This window comes from Trachemys scripta, chromosome 1 (genome assembly GCF_013100865.1).
Source record: "Trachemys scripta elegans isolate TJP31775 chromosome 1, CAS_Tse_1.0, whole genome shotgun sequence".
Classification (NCBI taxonomy): Eukaryota; Metazoa; Chordata; order Testudines; family Emydidae; genus Trachemys; species Trachemys scripta.
Genome location: NC_048298.1, coordinates 29,593,194 through 29,617,703, shown reverse-complemented (window position 1 = coordinate 29,617,703; position 24,510 = coordinate 29,593,194). Strand labels below are relative to the sequence as shown.

The 24,510-nt window shown below is 43.3% G+C and overlaps 1 protein-coding gene across 4 annotated transcripts in view; it reads left to right on the top strand.

Annotated features, from left to right (window-relative positions):
- Positions 1-24,510, top strand: part of CELSR1 (cadherin EGF LAG seven-pass G-type receptor 1) — a 265,428-nt gene that overhangs the window by 221,246 nt on the left and 19,672 nt on the right. For all 4 annotated transcript variants that reach the window (XM_034767045.1, XM_034767036.1, XM_034767029.1 and 1 more), the window contains exons 17-24: positions 1,023-1,117; positions 1,885-2,094; positions 5,633-5,816; positions 6,873-7,016; positions 8,822-9,023; positions 9,388-9,555; positions 11,895-12,021; positions 14,586-14,786. In XM_034767045.1, the coding sequence (XP_034622936.1) occupies positions 1,023-1,117; positions 1,885-2,094; positions 5,633-5,816; positions 6,873-7,016; positions 8,822-9,023; positions 9,388-9,555; positions 11,895-12,021; positions 14,586-14,786 (1,331 nt within the window). The remainder of the gene's footprint in view (positions 1-1,022; positions 1,118-1,884; positions 2,095-5,632; positions 5,817-6,872; positions 7,017-8,821; positions 9,024-9,387; positions 9,556-11,894; positions 12,022-14,585; positions 14,787-24,510) is intronic.

Here is a 24,510-nt window from a genome sequence, read left to right as displayed (position 1 = left end):
CAGCATTGACTCCATATGTTTGAGGAATATTTGTTGCCCTTGAGTCTCCAGTTCTGAGAACTTCCCGGGGGTGGGGGAGGAGAGTAAATTTATTTTTTTAACTAACTTTATTTCAATTTTCAACTAATATAAATTTTTTGCATAAAATACATTTTCATCAATGATATTTGCACTCCTCTTCTGATTGTTTATGTGTGTATTCTAGTAAATGAGAGAACAGGCAGAGATGTCTGTGGAAATAGCAAATTTTAAGTGAATATTCCAGAACATCAGCAGAAAGTACATTTTGTACTTGCAAATGTGGATATTTGAATTGGAAACCTGAGCCTAGATCACAGCCAGTCAGGGAACAGAAACAATATCATGAGATTTTGTATCCAATCAGAGATAACAAACATAGCTAAAATTTTGAAAAATGAATACCCGTAATCAGCTGTTCACAAGGAATCTACAAACCAAGAAGCATCTGTAGAAATTAGTTGGCAAATAATTTCAAATAATGAATAAATTAAATAAAGTAGAAAGCTGCTTGCAAACGAGTCTAAATGAAAAAAAGAATTTACACTTGTTGCTAAAGTGTTCACTATGAAAATGTGCTTACCTGTAACATTTACAGTGCTCACATGTTGTGAAGCGCAGCTAGCATTTATCCAAGAGACCCACCTGAATGAACTCTCACCTATGTAGGATAGATGTTTCTCTCATCTTTGGTGTTTAGGAATTGCACAATCTTTCTTAGATTCACGGTTGCTTAATTCATCAGAGGATGCTTTGGCAACTAGCATGAGACAGGTTTAGACAGATATCTGGAGGCTAACATAGACCATTGCTGGGGAAATCTATTCATGAACAACAACAAACTGTTTAACTTTCCTGAGGCTGAGGAATGCTAGTTTGCAAGGTGAAATACGTGCTTTTCTTTAAGAGATTTGAAAGTAAAAAGCTAATTTTCTAACAAATTCTATATTGATTTGTGCAGAACTATTGTAGGCCTTGTTAATCCTTTGCTTTGTTTTCTTCAGGGAATGCAGTTCGGCACTGTAATAGTGAGAAAGGCTGGCTCCCTCCTGAGCTTTTTAACTGTACCACCGTTACCTTTGTGGATCTTAAAATCATGGTAGGAAATGTTTCCTTATTCCTAGCAGCCCAGAGTCTTATTGACCTGTCCAATACACAGTAGCGTCTATACATTATGGACATACTTTGAACATGAAGAAATGAATAGACATATAGCTTCCCAAATACAGTGATGGCCACTAGGACTGTAGTCGTATTTGCTTACATCAGTGTCCAAATATGGAGACATTCATTGTGGCCCCCAGTCACACTTGATTAATACATTGACTTCAGTGGAAGAACACTGATTTACAACAACTGAATATCTGGCCCAATGTTTTCCTGGGGATTTATTAGAATTTCCGATGAGTTTTAGTAATTGTTTGTTGGTAAAGGCCCTTGGAGATGTGTCATCCTGTTTTTAAATGCTCATCTTTGGCAAATTTTGTCTTGCATGCTGGAAAACCCACATGATGTTAATGTACATACTAAATAAAATCCCCAACCCCTGTTATCTTCTCTAGTTCCTGCTTCTAATGCTCATCATCTCAGACAATCCCAGTCTCCAACTTGACACCCCCAGGCTCCATCTGCCAGCCGTGTAAACTTTCAGACCCTGCATTTCCCTTTAGAACCTTTTCCCTTCTCTGACAGTCATGCAATGTCCTCTCCCCTTCTTTCCCAGTAGTATCTCTGTTTGGATCAGATGATTCCTCTGTCCCATAAATCTCTAGATGATGGAAAGCAACAGTGTCTTTCTTACTGGAATGACTGAACTAAGACTGTTGCTAAATTGTTTTCTCTTATTTTTTCTCCTTTCCACTTCAGAATGAAAAACTACATCTCAATGAGACCAAACTGGATGGAGACAAGTCCATACAGATTGCTAAAGTGCTGCAGAATGCCACCAAGTACACCAACTCCTTGTATGGGAATGATCTGAGGACAGCATACCTGCTCATGATCAGGGTTCTGCAGTATGAGAGCCAGCAGCAAGGGTTTGACCTAGCTGCGACAAGAGATGCAGAATTCAATGAAGTAAGAGAGATATGATGTGCTCATAGGTTCTCATTGATATGTTCATTTAGAAATTCATGAGTTCACCTCAAACCCAGACGGAGTGAATGTGCCAATGAGTTATTTAATTTGTTTTTACAAATTATTCCTTCTTCTGAATAGTTTGAAATGAAATTTGACTATGTAGGGAGTGAGACTATAGGTAAAGGTCATGATAGTACCATCCAAAAAGCAGAATTCTCAAAACTAGAAAGTAATTGAGGGAAAGTGCTAATATTGAGTAAAATAGCTTTGTTTATCACAGTCTGCTGTTCGATGGAAAATCAGCCAGATATTACCAAACTTTCATTTCAATATAGTACATAAAATGCACAAAGGTGAATTAACTCTGAAGGTGGGTTATCCTGTTGTCCTCACATTGGATTTAAAAATCCCTTTAGAGGAGTGTGAAAAATGAATAAATATACATCTGTATCATACCTTGCCTATAATTTCCAGTGTACCTATTCCCTTACAGAAAATGCATCAGAATCCTTTATTTATGCATTTCTAATACAAACAAAATTATAACTGGCCTATTACTGGCTCTGGAGTTTTATATTTTGTTTTCATTAGAACTGAAGTAGCATTTTGACCAAAGCTCCCCTGCAGAATTCTTTAAAAACTTTTCTGACAATTTTGTATTCTGTAGTAATACTCCTTTTCCTGGTTTTCTATCCACAGAAGAGCACTGCTAGGCTGTTTGTGCTAATGTTAATTTGCAGACAAATATCTGTTGATGATGGTCTATTAAATCTAAAAAAATCCTATAAAAATAGAGAGTTCAATGCAGTTTAGGAATAAAGTGGTTTCCTCGCTGATGTAGAAAATTTCTCAGTATCTCAGGTTATTCAGTTTACAAATAGTAAAAAAGACTTTTGAAACAGTTGACTTTTTAGATTCTCCAGGTTTTAAGAGATTCTTTTTTTCTTCCTTAAAGCAAACACTGTGCCAACAAACTTGTAGCTTCAGGCACTGGATTTGGATGAATTTACACACCCAAGCCTTGAGATGGAAATGCATAAGAACTTAGTGGGTTTTGTTAAATAAAAGTGTGAACAAAAAGGAAGAGAAATAATCTACTTTTGAAATTTTGACTTCCATTTATTTAAAATATTTTCATGTACATAGCACTAAAATACCCACCATAATAGTCAGTAGCTACCTAAGTATTTTTAGGGGAGATCAAGAATTAAAATAAGTATGTTTTGGACATCTAATGCATCTTTAACGAGAACCCATATGGAGAAGATGATATGGTTTAGGCTGAGAAACGGTAAGGAAAGGCAGAAGAAGTTTGCTGATCATTGTTGAGTGAAGACTGTAAAACGCAGCAGAGTGGGTAATGCAAATAGCAGTCATGAAAATTGGTGAGTTCTATTACAAGATGTAGCAGTTTGACACTCACCAGTGGGGCGCCTCCTGCTGGTCGTCCGGGAATTAGCTCTTTTCCAGCCCTCAGAGTGCCTCCTGCTGGCCGGTGTTGCTCTTGTCTCAGACCCCCGTGTCCCTCCTGGACCCCGGTGCCCTTTACCTCAGGGTTCTGCCACAGCAGTACCCCCACACTCTGGGTGTCCCCTCCCAGGGGAACCCCCCAACCCTCTATACCCACCTTGCCTCAGTGGCTACTGCCAGTCATCACCTAGCCCCAGTTCTCTGGGGCAGACTGCAGTCTGTAATGGCCGCTCATCACTGGCAAGAGTGTAGGACCAGCTGCCTCTGCCTATCCCCAGGCTACACCTCTTCAGCCCCGGTACCTCTTCAGGCCTTAAACAAGGCCTCAACCTGGGGAGTTGCCAGACTGGAGCTCCGCAGCACTGCTCTGCATCAGGTACCCTCTGTTCCCAGGCAGCTAGACCCTTCTCCCTCCAAGGCTGGAGAGAGACTGACCCAGTGCCTCCCTTAGCCCTTCTTATGCTGTACTGGCCCAGGCTGGCCCTGATTGGCTGCCTCAAGCCCGCTCATGATTGGCTCTCAGCCTCAGCCCTGGGCTGGCCTTTAACCTTTCAGGGCCGGAGCGGGGTGACTGCCCTGGTACACTAGGCTGCTACCATACTCTGCTACAGTGTGGCTTTAGCTAACCAGGTGATATATGGGTCCTTTGTAAAGATGTTGTCAGTTCTTTTTGTTATCTCAAACCAATACTTAAGAGGCATCTTTCCCCTCTGCCAGCCAAATGAATGTTTTTAGGAGGATGGTTATAGGCATGTTAGTCTAGGCCCTCATGGAGCGTAATTTAATTCCTACCATAATTGTATCCAAATTTATCCTCATATGTTATGTTTTTTGATACCATACAATAGTGTTTTCTACATTTGCTCCAAGAGCTTCTTGTAAGAATCTCAGTGTTCTTGTTTAATTGAGCCTTATACAGTATTATTTTGTTTACTTGTTTTTCTATTGTGTCTCAAGGTTCCATTGTAATATTTTGTTTAGTCTCCTAAATAAGAGCTGTATATGCAGAAGTTTATCCAAGAGCCTTTTTTTTTAACAGATTTTTATTTTAACACAACATAGAAATGGAAAAACACCCAACATATAATTTCAATTTTCTTTCAGGATTATGAGTTTGTAATCACAAATTAAGATTAAGTATCAGAGGGGTAGCCGTGTTAGTCTGAATCTGTAAAAAGCAACAGAGGGTCCTGTGGCACCTTTGAGACTAACAGAAGATTAGTTCTTGCCACGTATGTTCCCCAACAAGATGAAAAACAGGGACTGATTCATAGATTCCTTGATGATTCTGAACAAATATGAAACTCTGTAAGATAGGACACCATGTCTTCCTGTTGGAAAATTAGATTTTTAACAGGTCTTATTCATCTGACTTCCCCAGAGGTGTTTCCTAATCTCGTTAGCAAGCAGTCTCTGCCTCTCCTGTCTCATCTCTGTGAGAGGCAAAGCCAGTATGTTTAAGTGTTCTTTCTGAGCAGGGCCGGCTCCAGGCACCAGCCCTCCAAGCATGTGCTTGGGGCGGCACCTGGAGGGGGGCAGCGCTCACCCGGGGAGAGCGGGGCTGCAGCCGGGCTCGCTGCCCTCCCCCGGCGCTACGGCCGGTCAGGGAGAGCGGGGCCCTGGCCTGGCTCTCCGCCCTCTTCCCGGCACTCCGGCCGGCCGGGGAGAGCGGGGCCGCAGCCCGGCTCGCCACCCTTCCCTGCCGCGCTCCCCGCCTGGGGCGGCAAAAAAGCCAGAGCCAGCCCTGTTTCTGAGTTGTCTTGATTGGTTTCCTGCTTTAAAAAAACCCTTTCTTGTAGTCTCTGATCATTGTGCAGGTTGCTAATGAAAAGCTTGAAGGGATTTCTTATAAGTAAAACAACCTGTGGGTAACTAAAAGTTGTGCATTTATTTGATAAGGCTGGAGCAGAACATGCCTTAAAATGTTTCATTGTGCGTTCATCTGAGGCAGTAATGCAAATCATTTACAATATTCCTCACTTGAAACCTAGCCCAGCTAAACTCTCCCAGTTGCTTTTTATTGGGTATTCTAATCATTTAGGTGTATATTTATTTTTGTTCCTAGAATCTCATTAAAGTGGGTAGTGCCCTTCTGGACCCCAGCACCAAGGAGCACTGGGAGCAGATCCAGCGAACAGAGGGTGGCACATCCCACTTACTGAAACATTATGAGGAATATTTCAACAATGTGGCCCAGAACATGAAGAAAACGTACCTAAAACCTTTTGTCATTATTGCCACAAATATGAGTGAGTAGCTATTGGAGACTGTCATTTTCTGTTAGATGAAATTCCCTGATACTTGAGAGCATCAGGTATTGTCCATCCACTGAACCAGAAACGATTTTTCCAATGCCATACAGGAAATGTATGGTGAAGCTAGGAATAAAATCCATATTTTCTGACTACCAGTCCTGTGCATTCCTCCTTTTTGTCCCTCCTACCATTCCTCTTACCAGCCTTCTTCCCCACTGTCATATGTAAAAGTCTACATTTTATACTTCTCCAGAAGATCACATAAAGTGCAGTAGACTCTGAAAATTGACACTGCCAGTTCATATTTGTCTCTCAATGAGCACTAGAGAAATTTGCTTTTTGCTAGCAAAAATACATTTTCTACCTGCATTTTCTACCTGCTTAGCCTGGGATATTAGAGAGACTAGGTGAGTGAGGCTTAAACAGAGTTACAGCATTGCATATAACCTGGGATATAGAAGTCAAGCTGGGTCTTTCCAGTTTGTTCGTAATCAGCAGCAATAAAGATTCTGCAGCACAAATTCTAACCTCAGGTACACATGTGCAACTCAATTAAGGGCAATGATAAATATGTCTGAGTATGGCTCTGCCATTGATCTTGCACAGAAATTTCATCCAGCTCATTTTCTTTGTGTTGTTTCTGCAGTGCAAACAGGAGAAAGAAATAGTAAAAACTTATTTTTGAAATAGCAGATCTGGCTATTTGAACACATACAAGAAGTTGGGCTGTTGAGTTAGAATCTGCCATTTTTAGATAGTTTATGTTCAGGACAGAATAGCACTTTATTAATGTGAAATATTTTTTGTGTTAAATTTGTAACCGTTTACATATGCATGTACTTTTATATTCTCTAAATATGAAATAATGCTGGAACATATGATTTCAGTCATCACTGAAAATAATTATTGAGATTACATTTGGCATTTTTTTTGTTCAAATTTATTAATGTCATGGATTTTCTAAACTATAGGTAAAATTTCATTTTTTGATAATACCATATTTGATTGAAATGAAGTTAATATTATGAGGAACTTAATTTTTTTTCACAGTTATTGCTGTTGACATCTTTGACAAGTCTAATTTTACGGGCGCTAAAGTACCACGGTTTGACAGGATTAAAGAAGTTTATCCTAAAGATTTGGAGTCATCTGTTTTGTTCCCTGATACTTTGTTCAGACCTTCAGATAGAAAAGGTAAAACACCTCTCCAGACATTTTGGAAACTTTCAGTAGTAATTTTCCAATCGACTCTTAGGGATCAGTTATGCCTCTTATGAGGCAGAATTGTCCTGGGGCAGAGGTGGGATAATTATATACATTAAGTGAACCTTATGTAGAGATATAATTACTCTGCGGACCTGTAAGACATAATGTCTTCAGGGCACTAAGGGGAGCAATCTGGGCTGGGAAACTTGCTATACCTGTTTATCAGTCCCCTCACACTGCTCTGTCACTGTGCAGAGAAATGGTCCTGTCATTTATTCCACACAGGAATGGCCTTTAGCACTATTGGCAGCACTCATGGCCTCCCCCCACCCACAGGCTTCCCAGCACATCCATCCAAATGATAGCTGGCCCTAGTACAGTCATATCTTGTCAACCTGCCCGAGTTGGGGAAATTCTTATAGACTGACATATGTTCTAGGGCTAGACGATTCTCTGAAAATCCCACAGCTCAGATTTACACCTGACAGTTTGATGATCTGCCATTTTTTGTATCTGTTCTGGAACAGAAGATACTGCAAATCATTGTATCAGAAACCCTTCAAACATCATTGTTAATGAAAACTTGTATTCAGAGATTAGCTGTTCATTCCAGACAGGGAAGTTGTTTCTTATTCACCCCAAAATAGCAGGAATATGGCCCTGTTTCTATAGGAACTCAATAAAATCCACAGTATGTAAGTGGACATTAGATGCACCTGGTCTCCTGTGAAGGCATGAGTGAGAGTTTCGGCAGAAACAGTCAGTGGTGGCACAGATGAGCAGAGCAAGTGAAAGACAGATTTACAGACAATATGGCATGAAAGATGGAGAGGCCAGAATCGAGGATGGTGCCAAGTTAACAGACAGCAAAGGCAAATAGAAGGTCTAACTGAAACAGGCAAGTTAAGGATATGTTTGAAAGTGGACCTCTCACAAAGATGCAGAGTTCTGCCTTTGAGACATTTGAAGAAAGTTGAGATAAAACCACAAGACAAGGTCAACACAGTCAGAGAGAATAGCCAGTAGCATCATTAAAAGTGTCAAACATTATGTATGGCTGACTATCCTCAATATAAAAATAGATCAGTATAAAATAAATAATATATAAGGTAATACATTTGTAATGAAGATTTTTCTTATAAGTAATATATTTACACTATCTGTCTCTTTTCTGTAAGGGGAAAGCAAATGGCAAAACAAAACACTCCACTGTACACACAATCCTCCCCCTAGGGAAAGGATGTGAGAGAGAATAAACTTCACATGGCAGATGTTAGCCACATCATTTAGGGCACCATTAGAAGGTTCTTAGGCCCTATGGTAATTAGGGAGATATTGCCAAAATTTGAAGATCATATGGAGGTGCCAATTTAAAGTAAAAACTCTGTGGCCCATAACTGTTGCACTCCGGAAAGGCACACAATGTACTATTAATCTTGCATGGTGCATGCAGCGTAAGAAGGATAATATACATGGGTTTTAATATTTCTCCTTAAATTGCACATCTTATTTAAATGTATGTGCCTGTTTTAGCCCCAGAACTGCTCATATTCTAGCTAGATAGAAGGATGGTTCCATTGTTATTTGATTTTCAATTGTATGATTATATAGTATGCAATATAGTCATATAAAGTATCCTGAAACATGGTCTCAAAAATGTGCTCAGTGCTGAGCATCTTAAGTTACCTGAGCACGAATGTTAACATAGGTAACAAACTGTAAACATCCGTTTAAATGGCAGCCCAAACTTATGGGGAAAGAGTTAGACTTGAATATTTGTGTTGATTTTGTAGTGGCACCTACAATGAAGCCATCAAACCAAAAATTATCCTCTAAGCCGGATAACGGTATTTTAAACCCTGAGAATGCACTTACAAAGAGAAAGAAGCGAAACCCAGATGAGTCTAACCAGCATGCCGTTGCTATGGTGATTATATACCGATCTCTAGGACAACTTTTACCTGAGCACTACGATCCTGACAGAAGAAGCTTAAGGTAAACTTTATACACATCTGTGAACAACTCAGAGAATCCCTCTGACTTGCTTTGAATGCTAGATGGTCAGTGGTGCTATTATATTACAATTATACTTCTCAGTTATCAGCTGTAATCCATTTGTTACTGTAAAAATAATTGTCTGCAGATCTTCCTTCTCTTGTTCTAGATATTTGAGACTGTAGGCTGTTGTGTGAGAGCAACCAGATCAGCAATGCTAGGTCTGAGAAATGTAAACACCTTGGGTTCTGATTGTGCAGCCATGACAGCTCCTTGATTGCAACACTCATATGCAGTAGCTGCAAAATTGGGCTGTTGTATTTTAATGTTGAAATCTTTTTGCAACTTTGCTTTATTTCCACAGGTTACCTAATCGACCCATCATTAACACACCCATAGTGAGCACCACAATTCATAGTGATGGGGAACCTGTACCGAACCTCCTGGAAAAGCCCATTATACTTGAATATGCCATGCTGGAAACAGAGGAGAGAACTAAGCCAGTCTGTGTGTTCTGGAACCACTCAATCATGTATGTTTGGTGACTTCTTTAATATTTTGGAAGGGAGCCATGCCATACCATGCCATTGCAGTGCAGGTTTCAGAAGTTCAGGTTGAGAAGGAGGCACCGTAGAAGAAGAATATGAGCCCTTTTATTCTTAGTTTGTTCATGTAGGCAGTCTGGGAATAATGACATGAAGTCACTTTCCACGAGGCATTATCAATATAAAAGTAATTAGAATATCTCCTGAGAACAAAAGGATGATCCTCTAAAAATGTGGCTTTCTAACAAACTCTCACTGCAGGATGCGTAACTTTCTGCAATATCTTATCACAGTGAAATATTAGCCGTAGGAAAGCCAGTGATTTTACAAACTCCAAGTGAGCTTTTTGGGAGCTCTGGGAAGGAAATCTGTGTGAGGATTTGCTTGCTGGGTTCCTTGCCTATTGTTCCATCCTCCAGTCCTTGCAGTTGAAGGGGCGCATAGTAGAGAAAACTCCCTGTGCCTTCCCATACTCTCTGTGGCATGACCAAGCCCAATTTGGCTATATATGAGTACAATTATAACAGCTAGCTGTTCTTCATACAAGAACAAGTGGAAATGTGATTCTTAAACAGAGTTGATGAGATTACACATTTTAAACTGAATTACATACACCACAATCTAACCTCAAAATATCATTTTGAAATAAAAAGTGGATCACAAGGACAATTGTGCTAGTTACTAGTAACTTATCTTTCCTCCAATAGACCATTGCTTATTTGTCTTTGTTTTTGTGAAAAATGAAAGGGATGTGTGAATGGGTGGGAAGGGAAGTGTCTATTATGGAACCTTTGACCCCTTCTCATTCCATCTTTCAGGCCATCATGATCAGGCAGCAGTTTCTGTGTGTGACTTTCATGCAGGGAGAATAAGAAGAAATATTCTCAGTCTAGTCTAGTCTTTCATATTTGGTAAAGAGAGCAGTTGAAAACTCAAATATTCCTTAAAGATACAGCAAATGCTATGAACAATATTATGTTGTGTAAGCATTTTGGGATTCTACAACTTCATGAAAATATAAAGAGCAGTCCTCTTTCAAATATTTTTAAGGGTGTGGGGAAAAGGAATGAACATTTTGTGTTGAGTTAAATTCCCATTCAGCATTTAATAAATCTGAGGTATTAAAATCAATATATAAATATAAAAAATGAAAGTCCCAAATCATGAGATTACAAATATACTAATAGGATTATAATAGTCTCTTTTTCAGGAAAAACATATTGAGTGTGCATTTTTCAGAGAGAGATCAAAGAGGCAACGAAAATCTAAAACAGCAGTAATTAAGTTTAGAGAAGCAATTTCTTGACACCTTAAACAATTGCTTCTGTGAATAGCTGATAAAAGAGAATGACAATTCCTATGTTCCTAAAGTTTTTCAGTAATAGTACGGGTTAAAATAATTCAATAGTTTTAAATAGTTTGATATTTTGCCTCTTTTGTTGCTGACTACTTCATTGGTACTGCAGTCTGTTTTGTGGCTTCTTCACAATTGCCGTTAAAAACCAACTTTGTTCATAGGCTTTATAATTTCTTGTAACAAAAGAATTTTAAGTAAGCTAACTATGTTTAAAGGGGCTAGTTATCTTAAAAACACAGTTAAAATATTATATTGCCAAATGGAAAAAGCAGTTAAAATATCTAACTAGAAGCCTTTGAAATGAATACAGTAATATTTGTTGTTCATAATTTTTACAGACTAGAGTATTAGGTTTCAGAACAAATTCATCCCTGAAGTCAGAGGAGTTACACCTGGTGGAATTAGGAAGCCTTGTTGGGTTATCTGATCCTCTCTGGTGCTGGTGCAGGATATCCCTCGATATAGAATATTGTTCTCTGTAATGTGTTTTTTCATATTTTCTCCAATCTGATTTTAAAAGAACACAGTTTAAAATCTCACACTTCCGTTTGAAAATACTTGTAACAATCATGGGTGAAACAATACCTAAGATAACTGAGAAATTAAAGGTGAAAATATATTTCTCGGTATTTTCAGTTTGTTTACTTTGCACAAGTGACATCACTTGGTTTTGCCACAAAAACTGGGCAGTGGGACTTGGGGATGCACGTTATATCTGAAACCATTTCTGACTCAGCTTTTGAAACTGACTAGATTTCAGGGTGATAGTGTCCCAGTAAATTAATGCAGGTGAAGGCTGCCAATATTCATCTTTGTCTAGGATGCTTTCCCCACTAGTCTAAAACTGAGAGCTGCATTAGTGATTAGTATCATTGCTGGGGTGAGGTGTGAAAGGAGGAAGTGGTCATGTAGGGATGCTCTAGAACAATAAAAGTTTATCACTTTACTTGTGCTTTCTTCATTCAACAGAGTTGGTGGGACTGGAGGCTGGTCCTCCAAAGGGTGTGAGCTTTTTTCCAGAAACCAGAGCCATGTTTCTTGCCAGTGCAATCACATGACCAGCTTTGCAGTGCTAATGGACATTTCAAAACGAGAGGTGAGTGGCCGCACTCATGCAGCTGCCAGGCTAAAGGTGTTTTTAAGGGCCTCAGGTGTGATTTAAGAGCTTTCCCCCAACTGGTTAATTCCTTCTTTGCTTCTCCTGCAAACAAAGCCAACAGCATGTCAGAGATGTATTCTTGTGGTGCCTGCCAATGCTGCTGCAGTGAGGCCTATGTCCATATTCTCATTGAGTTTATTACATGGTCATAAAAATGTTGTTCTGGACTAAAAATTAATACAGAAGACCACAAATTAGAATGTTGTGGGGTGTGGGCGGTGGGTGCAGGTTCCTTCTCAGTTCAGAAAAGGCTGCTTTGTGTCTTGTTATACCATGGTCTGATAGACTAACGAGCCTGATATCAAATATTTGTTCCCTGTGTAGATACTTACAGACTGTGATAAAGTCACCCCTTAATCTTCACTTTGTTAAGCCAAATAGATTGAGCTCCTTGAGTGTCTTGCTATGAGACATGTTTCTTTGCTTTAATCAGTCTCATAAGTGTGCCCTTGTTGCCAAGAAGGCTAACGGCATTTTGGGCTGTATAAGTAGGGGCATTGCCAGCAGATCAAGGGACGTGATCATTTCCCTTTATTTGACATTGGTGAGGCCTCATCTGGAGGCCAGTTTTGGGCCCCACACTACAAGAAGGATGTGGAGAAATTGGAAAGAGTCCAGCAGAGGGCAACAAAAATGATTAGGGGTCTGGAGCACATGACTTATGAGGAGAGGCTGAAGGAACTAGGATTGTTTAGTCTGCAGAAGAGAAGAATGAGGGGGGATTTGATAGCCGCTTTCAACTACCTGAAAGGGGATTCCAAAGGGGATGGATCTAGACTGTTCTCAGTGGTGGCAGATGACAGAACAAGGAGTAATGGTCTCAAGTTGCAGTGGGGGAGGTTTAAGTTGGATATTAGGAAAAACTTTTTCACTAGGAGGGTGGTGAAGCACTGGAATGGGTTACCTAGAGAGGTGGTGGAATCTCCTTCCTTAAAGGTTTTTAAGGTCAGGCTTGAGAAAACTCTGGCTGGGATGATTTAGTTGGGGATTGGTCCTGCTTTGAGCGGGGGGGTTGGACTAGATGACCTCCTGAGGTCCCTTCCAATCCTGATATTCTCTGATTCTATAGATGAAGACTTCTTCCCACACCACAGGTGGCTGCGCTTTATAGATATGTGAGTGGTCCTTATGTAGAAATGTCCACATGCTCCCCTCGTCCAGAAATACATAAATGGGAACAAACAAATGCATGAACTTAACAGGTCCACTGAAACTTGAGTGTCTGTAACTCTCCCCACCCAGTCTGTGGGGCAGATAGGGTCCAGGGCGGGCAGGCAACAGGGCCCAAAAAGGCAATGGAGGTCTTGTGATTATTTGGATCCTTGCTCTCAACCCTGTGTACCCACTCTGTATTGCCCTACATCCACGCCCCACCCACCATGCCTCCCCGTCCCCAAGTGATAGCAGCAGAGCGAGACTGGCAGTCCACTGTCACTGGTGATGATGTCCTGCTGCATTCTGTGAGTGTGCATAGGGGAGCCACAGAGCATGTAGTGGAGAGTTACTGCTGCTCAAGGCACAACCTAGTCTGTAAAGAGTGTGTGCTATCTAGTGCCTGCCTACTCCTGGTCAGTCTGGGGACCATGTTGATCTTTTGAGCAGGGGAAAATGGCTAAAAGGAGAGAGGGAGCATCTTGTTAGCCTTTCCCCCTCTCCATAGGGACCCATATTTTTCAATGCAGATTTGTGAGCCCTCTGCTCTGCACAAAAGTTAGTTAAAACCCTTGCAGTCTTTCTGCATGAAATGCCATCTATGGAATGTAATGTCCTGCTTCCAATTGCTTGCTTTGTTTGTTTGCTGGCAATACTCACGGGAGGAAGCTAAGCAAGATTTGGACATAAAGACAGCCTTGTTTTGCTTTCCTCCACAGAGAGTCAAGTGTGACAAACTAACCACTAATGCAAAGCTCATGAAAATTCTCAGTTCCCACCTAAGAAGTTACAGTGACATAAAAGTAGAGATTCATGATCATCTTTCTAAATATGACTGTATTTATCTATAGTTAAGCATAGGTTTTACTTAAATCCAGAGGCCAGATTCACATTGGTATTCTCCACAGTGCACAAAACAACACTTGTCAATTGAAAAACTACAGTATAGATCCTGTGAAAATGCCAATTTTAAAAGAGTCAGTTTTTAATTTACTATCTTGAGGGGTTCTTGCTTGGCACATACTGATTTCCTGTTAACACTGATTTTCTTCAGGAAGCTGTAAATCAGGACAAAAGTAAAACTGGTTCGGTAGTTTGAAATTCACTGAATGGTGGATTTGTATTTTTAATCCCCAGAGTGAGTTAATTTTACCTGACTTTTAAATGGGCTTATGATACATTTTCTTCATGCTCAAGAGGTTGAGTCCCCACTTCCATCTGTTCTGTAGTAAATCTGCTGGCTGGATATTAGCTAAAGGTTAGATTCTTTTTCTAAGGAATCACATCAGACAAAAAACATAATTAGATGGAAAGCTTCACAGAGATGTTTTTAATCTGTCGCTCCACAGAATGGCGAGGTGCTTCCTCTGAAGATAGTAACTTACACGACTGTATCCATCTCACTGGTGGCTTTGCTGATGACCTTCATACTGCTAGTTCTGATCCGAACACTGCGTTCAAACCTGCACAGCATTCACAAAAACCTGGTGGCTGCCCTTTTCTTCTCGGAATTGGTCTTTCTTATTGGAATCAACCAGACAGAAAACCCGGTAAGAGACAGTTCAGTGCTTTTGGGATACCAGCTGCCGTTCAATTACTGAAGCTTTGTGTAAAGCTGTAAATAGAGTGTTCACACCGCAAGTTTTGATCATTTGTTATCTACTTCACTTTTTCCTTTTTGGGGGCGGGGGGGCTGGGGGCAGCACCAGGGGGAGGGATAGCTCAGTGGTTTGAGCATTGGCCTGCTAAACTTAGGGTGGTGAGTTCAGTCCTTGAGGGGGCCATTTAGGGATCTGGGGCACACACAAAAAAATGGTTGGGGATTGGTCCTGCTTTGAGCAAGGGGTTGGACTAGATGACCTCCTGAGGTCCCTTCCAACCCTGATATCCTATGAATAAAGGAGCCCTGCCTGAGCTATGAATAAAGGTTTCATTTGTATGAAGCTTACACCTTTTTATACACCACTCATTGGGATGAATAGTAGTCCCATTAGATAGGACCATCCCATTGTATGTTTTTCCCCCAGATAACAAATGAAAACTGCCCCCCAAAGGGCAAATGTGACCTAAGAATTGAACCCTAAACATACTGATTTCCTCCTTCCGTTCTGCCTGATAATGTTCTGCCTCACTTTATCGCTTCAGTACTGTGCAGAACAGACTCCTTTACAAGCCCACGCAGAAGCTCCTAGTGCTGAAAGGCATGTCACCAAGCACCTGTGCCATGTCCCATACTGACACCGGTCATGCTGGAGAAGCCAATTGCCTGGCACAGGTAGCTTGCTACCTCCTGGCACCACAGGGAAACCCATTGCCTAGCACTGTTTTCTCCATTCACTGATTTTGGCACGCCATGAATATTTTTATAGCTTAGTACAGGCTTCTCCTGCAGTGGCCAGTGTGCATGAGGAGATGCAACCTGGATTGAAACTGTAAATGAGGGAAATACAATATACATGACATTTTCATGTTTTATAATCAGAGCCTCATTTGTAGCCATTTTTATGTAGCAATTATTATTATTTATTAATGGCATCCAAAGTATACCGGGTTCATTGCAGACAGGCAGAAGGCAAGGTTCCTGGACCAGAGAACTAATAGTCTGCATAAACAGCCAACATACAGATGGGGCGTGGAGTTGCAGTGAAAAGAATATAAAATCATACAAACAAGCTTTTACAATTAAGACCATTAGAAATGTTCCTCAAATATTATTTGAAAGTTCTGTTGGAAATATATCTTTTTAAACAGCCTTTACTCTGTAAAAAGCAACAGAGGGTCCTGTGGCACCTTTGAGACTAACAGAAGTATTGGGAGCATAAGCTTTCGTGGGTAAGAACCTCACTTCTTCAGATGCACTTCTCCCACGAAAGCTTATGCTCCCAATACTTCTGTTAGTCTCAAAGGTGCCACAGGACCCTCTGTTGCTTTTTACAGATTCAGACTAACACGGCTACCCCTCTGAGCCTTTACTCTAAATCCCAGATAAGTAACTTGAGAGAGAAGCTAGCTATAAACACAAGTGAAGCTGATTGCATTGATTTTTCATTGTCCAAGGCGAGAGAAGTGCAAAAGACATGTAGATTTTAAGACTAGAAGGGTCCATTGTGATCATCTAGTCTGACCTCTTGCATAATACATGCCAATGAGCTTAATCCAGTACTTTCTGCATCAAGCCCATAACTTCTGTTGGGACCGTAGCATATATTTTAGAAAGATATGCGGTCTTGATTTAAAGACTTCAGGTGGTAGATTCTCTATCATGTCCCTAAGTAAGTGATTACAATGTACTTTCGCCATTAAAAATTTGCACCTAGTATAAATTTGTCTAGTTTCAGCCTCCAGCAATTGCATCTTATTATGCATTTTCTGCTAAATTAAAGCAGTATCTACTGTCAGAAATCTCTTCCCCCTTTAGATGCTTTCAGATCATGATCAAGTAACTTCTTACCCTTCTTTTGGATAAACAAAATAGATTGAGCTGCGTGAGTTTCTCGCTATATGAGGCATGTTTTCTCAGACCTCAAATAATTCTTGTAGCTCTTCACTGAATCCTTTACAGTTTTTCAACATCCCTTTTTAAAGTGTGGATGCCAGAGCTGGACATGCTATTCTAATAGTGGTATCACTAATATCATATACAGAGGTAATATGACTTCCCTCCTCCTACTTAATATTTCCTGGCTTATACATCCAAGAATTGTGTTAGCCTTCTTTTTACAGCATCACACTGTGAATTCATGTTCAGTTGGTTATCTTCCATTACTGCCAAGTCCTTTCCAGTGTCACTGCATTCCTGTCTCCCATTGTAAATGTGACCTACAGTCTTTATTCCTAGAAGTGTGACCTTGCATTTGGCTGTATTGTAATGCATGTTGCTCAGATAAGCCCCTTACCCAAGTGATCCAGATCGGTCTGTATAACTGAACTTTCCCTATCATTATTTACCACTCCACCAATTTTTGTGTCATCTACAAATTTTACTAACAGTCTTTTTATATTTTCTTCTAGATCATTGATACAGATATTGAACAGCAGTTGGCCAAAAACAGATCCCTGCAGGACCCCAGTAGAAACCCCCCTCATTTACAATTACTTTTTGTAAACTAAGTGCTAAGTTAATTGATATAAAAAGAGTAGACTAGCTCATTTTTAGCAGCTTACTTCAGAAGCATTGTTAATACCATCAGTATTACTTCCTGATATTTTCATACTGCAATGTCCACTGTGTCAGGGACATGACCACTCTTTTCATTTTCCTCTCCGTGATTCAGTTACTATAATTTACTGTAACATCCTTAACGTTAAGCCATCTTGAAAAGTCTTTTGAAGTTAGAGAATACATTTTATATCATGTAAGGCCCTCCTTGCAACTTCCCCAGTCAATTTAAGAAGCAGGGAGAACTGTATGCTATGTGTGTTTGAGGCAATTATTCATCTGTCTGTGTGGAATGAGAGTTGTCTAACGAGTCATGCACTGATGAACATAAAAAGAAAAAGAATGTTGGAGCACAAATAATACTAAGGGGCTGGCACTGGGCCTGGCTTTTATGAGTTTCTGTAAACGAACAATCACATTTGAGGGAGAGGTTTTTAATCCCCCGTGGACTATTGATTGACAGAAAATGATTTATTTTCTCTGTTCCTTACCTGAAAAAGGCAGAGTTTCAGTGCTGCAGCCTGCACAGATATGTGCCAATGGAAGCATAAAGAACCACACCTTTGTTAATATAGCTAAAGCTTTTTATTATGAGGGCTAAACTTTCAGCAGTGCTTGGTGTATTAAATTTGATGTGAGGGGTCAAAGAGAGAGTCAAAAGTGTTACCATAACCATATCACTATTCAACATGAACAGTTAGACATGCTTCAGGGTTCTGAGTACAGAGACTTTGGCCTACTGAGACCCATGGCAAACAAGTTAGAAAGGTCATGCCAGGATCTGAAAATGTATTGATTGTGATGTACAGAATAGAAAGAATCCAAAACAAAGAATACAGGTTTTGAAATTAAAATTGAGTGGTTATGCAATCCAATCTTAAAACTTTTCAGAGGATATCGGGTAGAGTCCCTTGTATTATCAAACACCCTTTCTTTGTAGGGAAAAAGGTGATAGTTCTGTTGTTGGATTTTTAACTCAGCTCTGGGTTCTTATGATTATTTCCACCTTTGGCCAAACAGACAGAAAAAAGGGGGAGAAGAAATAGGAGAGTAAAGGTGGGGGGAAGTACAGCTTTCTGTAAATTCACAGGATCAGGGCAGCTGGTCAGTCATTGACGCATGCTCTGGGTTAGCAGCTCATCCATGATGGATGTTGCTCTGGGGCTTACTTGCCTGACATCATCTGGCTAGTCTTGGCAGATCTCTCACTTTCGTGAGTCCTTCTTAGGTTGAACAGAGCTAGATCTCACATGTATCAATCTGTGGTCATTGCTGGTGATGGTCAGGCTTCTTCACTGCCCTGTTGAGGGTCTGGATGTCTCCGAAGATCCTTGAGGTTCCTCAACAATGGGCGGAGTCTCAGGAGTGAAGCAGCAGCCTATTAGCCACTCCCAAGGGAATCCCCCAAACATCCATGTTCTTTGTAGTTTTTTGTTAAGGGGTTAGAAAAGGGTGTGATGGGTGGAATAGACCATCTCCTCATTATCTACCTCACCAATTAACCTAATTACCAATATCTCAGTTTCAAACTATGACCCTTAGTATAGTCATTGGGTCAGATCAGTGGCCCTTTTTAGTTTATACTTAACAATACCCTTTCTATCAGCATTCATTATGAATCATAGAATATCAGGGTTGGATGGGACCTCAGGAGGTCATCTAGTCCAAGTCCCTGCTCAAAGCAGGACCAATCCCCAACTAAATCATCCCAGCCAGGGCTTTGTCAAGCCTGGCCTTAAAAACCTCTAAGGAAGGAGATTCCACCACTTCCCTAGGTAACCCATTCCAGGGCTTCACCACCCTTCTAGTGAAAAAGTTTTTCCTAATATCCAACCTAGACCTCCCCCGTGAGTTGTTATTCATTCTATAAACTTTCACCCACCTTCCAAAAATTTAACTTTGCAATTGGGGTAGGCCTGCTTAGACCCCAGTTGTTACACCATTGGAAAATTAGCTATGGTATCCAAGATCCTTTGCGTCAAATTCACCTTAGGGCTAAGTGGTTCTTTAGTGGTGCATTAATCTAGTGCAGGCTCTTGCATGGGGTATTTTTTCCTTCTTCTACTTATTAAGCTTATGTACCTTTAACTGAGAAGACAGTGCTCAGAGAGAGGTGAGACTTAACTTTTACAAGTGCATAGATCGCACTGGGATCTGGGATGAAGACTGTGGCCAATAACTGCATTCCTCAGGCGTAATGGAACTTTCTATCGCATGGGTAAAGCTCATTAGTGCAGGGGCAGAGCTTTCTCAGGGTCCAGTCCCACAGGGACTCAGAACCATCACAAACCTCATCACCTTCCACTCCTGTGCAAGGCACATTTCTTCAGCCTAGGCTGCTCTAGTATAAACACACAACAGCATGCACATTAAAAAAAAATAGAACCATAACAAAGCCCTACCAAAACAAAACACTCCACTGCACACACAATCCTCCCCCTGGGGAGAGGGTGTGAGAGAGAATAAACTTCACATGGCAGATGTTAGCCACATCTCTTAGGGCACCATTAGAAGGTTCTTAGGCCCTACGGTGATTAGGGAAGTATATGTAGAACCTATGTAGATGTCTTGGGAGCTTTTAGTTGTAGATCGGCTTCAGGGTAGGGATCAGTCAGCCCCATAAAGCCCTAATGTACCATCTGTGATTATGTTCATGTGGCAGCTAAGCCAGCTTTGTTGAATCCATCTGACTCTGCCATTGTGTATGTGTTACATTGTCAGGGGGACGATCTATATGATCCCTCTGAGTGTGAAATGGAGCCAAAAGTCAGAGGTTGCAAACAGCAGCCCTGCTAAGAAACTTTTTGCCTCTTGGTTTCCATCTTGGTTTTGTGAAACTTAAACTATTAAAAGTAGTGGAGACTCCATGCCTTGCTTCTGCAAAAAATGCTGTTCTTCGAGTGATTGCTCATTTGCATTCCACAATAGGTGTGTGTGCTTGCCACGTGCACCGGTGCCGGAAGTTTTTCCCTTAGCAGTACCTGTAGAGGAGCGTCCCTAGTGACCCCTGGAGTGGCACCGCCATGGCGCACTCCCCCCACCTCAGTTCCTTCTTGCCGCTAGTGAAGGTGCTTCGGAACTGCTCTGCTCCAGCTGTGCTGTAGTTTTCCCTCTTAGACTCTGTTAGTTTATAGTTAGTAGTGCCTGTAGTTTAAAAAAAGAAAAGAAAAGTAGTTTTAGTTAGAATTAGTTAAGTGCGCCCGGGTTGGGGCATGCCCCGGGCTTTAAGTCGTGCAACACTTGCAAACGGCCTATGCCCATGAGTGATCCGCACACGGACTGTTTCTGCTATCTGGGGGAAACCAACCTCAGCAATTGCTGCAAGATTAGCAGACCCTTCAAACCTCGGACCAAGAAAGAGCGGGACATTCAGCTCTGAGCCATTTTGATAGAGTCGGCCCTAACCCCGACACCGCTGCGCCGCTCCGAGTCGGTACCGAGCACCACAGCATTGGTGCATGGCGACCCAATGGTGCCATCCACCAGTCGGCACCGCTCCCCATCCACGGGACAGTCAAAAAAGGCAAAAAACAGGTCTTCTCCCGCCAAGGCACCGGAGCAAGACTGGGGGAGAGAGTAGACCGGCGTTGGGCAGCTCTTGGTCCCCATCAGCCTCGCGGCCTCTGACTCAAGTTGAGCAGAGTAGCCCGGCCCACTCCGAGCCGGCCTCCCTGGACACCAGTGGCCACATTCAGGTGCCCTCCATGCCGGAGGCCCTGCAGGCAACTCGAGACATTATGTCTCTGCCAGTACCGATAGCACCACTGTCGTCGGCTCCCCCGTCCAGAGGCAAGCCACCGCTCGGACCCCCTCAGTCGCTGCCTGGATGGTACCGCTCACGGTCGAGGGAAGGTTCCCAATGCCATTCCCCACTCAGTGACTGCCCCGTGCGCAGCCTGCGCTGGTCCCCGTCGACCCCCACCAGGTTGTCTGGCTGGGTACCGATGGCAGGGGTTCCAGGCACCGCTTCGCCTCGAGGGAACGTAGACCTCACGAGGAGATCATGCCCTGTGGAGACCGGGACAGATGGCACCGGAGATCGTTGTCTCCGAGAAGTTACTTTAGCCCCAGGCATTGATGCCGTTCCTGTTGTTCGTCTTGCTCGAGGTCCCCGCCGCGGCACCGCTCCTGCAGCCCCAGGCATCGATCGCCGGCACTCCCGCTCTCCACGCTGGGATCACAGTGTCACGGTCAACATCACTCCCGATGCCGCCACTCATCCCAATCCCGGGATAGAGGTCGATCGTATGCCAGCTCGGCCTCCCTTCGCAGTCGTCAGTCGATGGGCCAGGCTAATCAGGCTGGACAGCCCGCTCCGCCAGTGCCACATCGGGTGCAGTGGCACCGGGCTCCTTGACCAGTGCCATGGTACCAATGGGCCCCGTGGGCCGCAACATAGCCCCCGGCGGTGGCTTGCTCAGTGGCTGGAGCCTTGGAGAGACTGTCAGCCTCCATTACTCGGCCTCCCAGAAAGGAGTTGGTGGAGCATTCATCCCTGGTCCCGCATTCAGAAGAGAACAAAGTGGTGGGACCTGCGGCACCGGAGGGGACACAGAGTACTGCATCCCCATCCTCATCCTCCCTGGATGAGGTGATCACGGCCCCTACTCTGTCCCTCATGAGGACACAAAAGCCTACCAAGAGCTGTTGAAAAGAGTGGCATCAAGCCTCAACCTACAAGCTGAGGAGGTGGAGGAACCCGCAGACGTCCTCTCGGCTTCGGCACCGACCAGGGTGCCTCTCCAACTCCATGAAGGGGTGGCAAATATCTCGAATGCCTTTTGGCAAACCTTGGCTTCCTTACCCCCTATCTCTAAGAGCAGAATGGAAATATTTTGTGCCTGCCAACGGACATGAATACCTGTATACCCACCCTGCCCCAACTCTCTAGTGGTCGAGTTGGTCAACCATAGGGAGCAGCAAGGTCAACCCACTCCTACTCCTACAAATAAGGGGCTCGAGACTAGATCTATTCGGTAGAAAGATTTATTCGTCCTCAAGCTTCTAACTTAGGGTGGTGAATCACCAAGCCCTGCTGGGTAGATACGATTTCAATTTGTGGGGCTCCCTGTCCAAATTTGCGGACTCCCTCCAGGAGAATGACAAAAAAGAGTTCAAGGCTCCGGTTGAGGAAGGCACGGCTGTCACCAGGGCGGCCCTTCAGGCAGCCTCGGACGCTGCGGATACGGCTGCAAGATCTACGGCCTCTGTGTTGTCCATGAGGAGAGCATCATGACTCCTGCTGTCTGGGTTGTCCAGCGAGGCACAGGACTCCTTACAGGGTCTTCTGTTCGATGGCAAGGCCCTGTTTGCGGAACAAACAGACATGAAGTTACATAGTCTGAAGGAGTCTCACACGACATTAAAGAGACCCTTGGCCTCTATGTCCTGGCCCTGGCCAGGACCAAGTTCAAACTGCAGCAGGCTCCCAGTCAGGCCACCAACTCTAGATATGAGCCCCCTTATAAAAAGTCAAGGGACTATAAAAAGCGCCCGCAAAGGCAATCCTGGCCTGTGCCCCAGGCTGGGCCCTCTAAGGGTAAGCAAGTGGGTAAGTGCCAGTGTTGACGGGATGCCCAGGGGCGACTTACCAGTTCATACCAGGGATCCACCTGCAATAAAATTTCCCTTCTCCAACTGGTTGTGTGCTTTTCTCCCAAAGTGGTCGCGGCTGACCTCAGACCGATGGGCTCAACACCGTCTCCTGGGGCTACACCCTCCAGTTTACTTCAACCCCCCAACCACCCACCCTCCATCACTGTCCCTCTTCAGGGACCCCTCTCACGAGAGCCTACTCAAGCAGAAGGTGAGGCAGCTCCTTGTCTTAGGAGCGGTGGATGTGGTGCCAGCGAAGTTCAGACTCAAGGGGTACTTGAGTACCTATTTTCTTATCCCAAAGGCCAAAGGGGGGCTCAGGCCCATCCTGGACCTGCGAGTCCTGAACCAATACATGGTAAAGCTCAATTTCGCATGGTCTCTCTGGCCTTCATCATCCCCTCCCTGGATCCCAGGGACTGGTACGCCGCCCTTGATCTACAGGACATGTACTTTACATTCATATATTCGAAGGACACAGGCGTTTCCTCCATTTCATGGTTGGGCAGGAACACTACCAGTTCACTGTCCTCCCGTTTGGCCTGTTCACAGCTCCCAGAGTATTCACAAAGTGCATGTCTGTGATAGCGGCCTACCTCAGATGTCAGGTGGTCCAGATTTTTCCCTACCTCGACGACTGGCTGGTCAAGGGCAGTTCCAGGTCGCAGGTACAGGATCCTGTATCACTCCTCCTGTCCACATGTGACATGCTGGGCCTGTTGGTAAACAACGCCAAGTCCACGTTAGTTGCGGTGCAGCGCATAGAGTTCATTGGGGCAATTCTGGACGCAACGTCGGCCAGAGCCTCCCTCCCACCAGACAGATTCGAAACCCTGAGGGAGTGCATCAACACAGTCACAAGGTTCCCCGTGACCACAGCCAGAGCGTGCCTCCAACTCCTGGGTCATATGTTGGCATGCACGTACATGGTTCGTCCCGCCAGACTCAGGATGCGGCCCCTCCAGCTCTGGTTGGCCTCGGTATTCTCCCAGTCCAGAGACAGGATGGACAAAGTCCTCACTATGCCCGAACTGGTGGTAGCCTCCCCTGTGATGGCCCTGACCTCCGAACCCCCGTGCACGGTGTTCCATAAGGATAAGGTCCAGCTTCAACCACATCCTTCGTTCCTCCCTAAGATGGTTTCCGCCTACCATATGGGCCAAGACATTTTCCTGCCGATGCTCTGTCCAAAACGCCACACGTCCAGTGAGGAGCGCTGCCTCCACATGCTGGATATAAGACAGGCTCTGGCTTTTTACCTGGAACGTACAAAACTGTTCAGGAAGTCTTCGCAACTGTTCATCGCCTCAGCTGAACGCATGAGAGGCCAGCCGATCTCCACTCAGTGGCTCTCCAACTGGATCATCTCGTGTATCTGTACTTGTTACGACCTGGCGGGAGTCCCCCCATTGCCGATTGTGAGGGTGCACTCAACCAAGGCACAAGCCTCGTCGGCTGCCTTTCTGTCCCATGTCCCTATTCAGGACATCTGTAGGGCTGCCACATGGTCATCGGTTCAC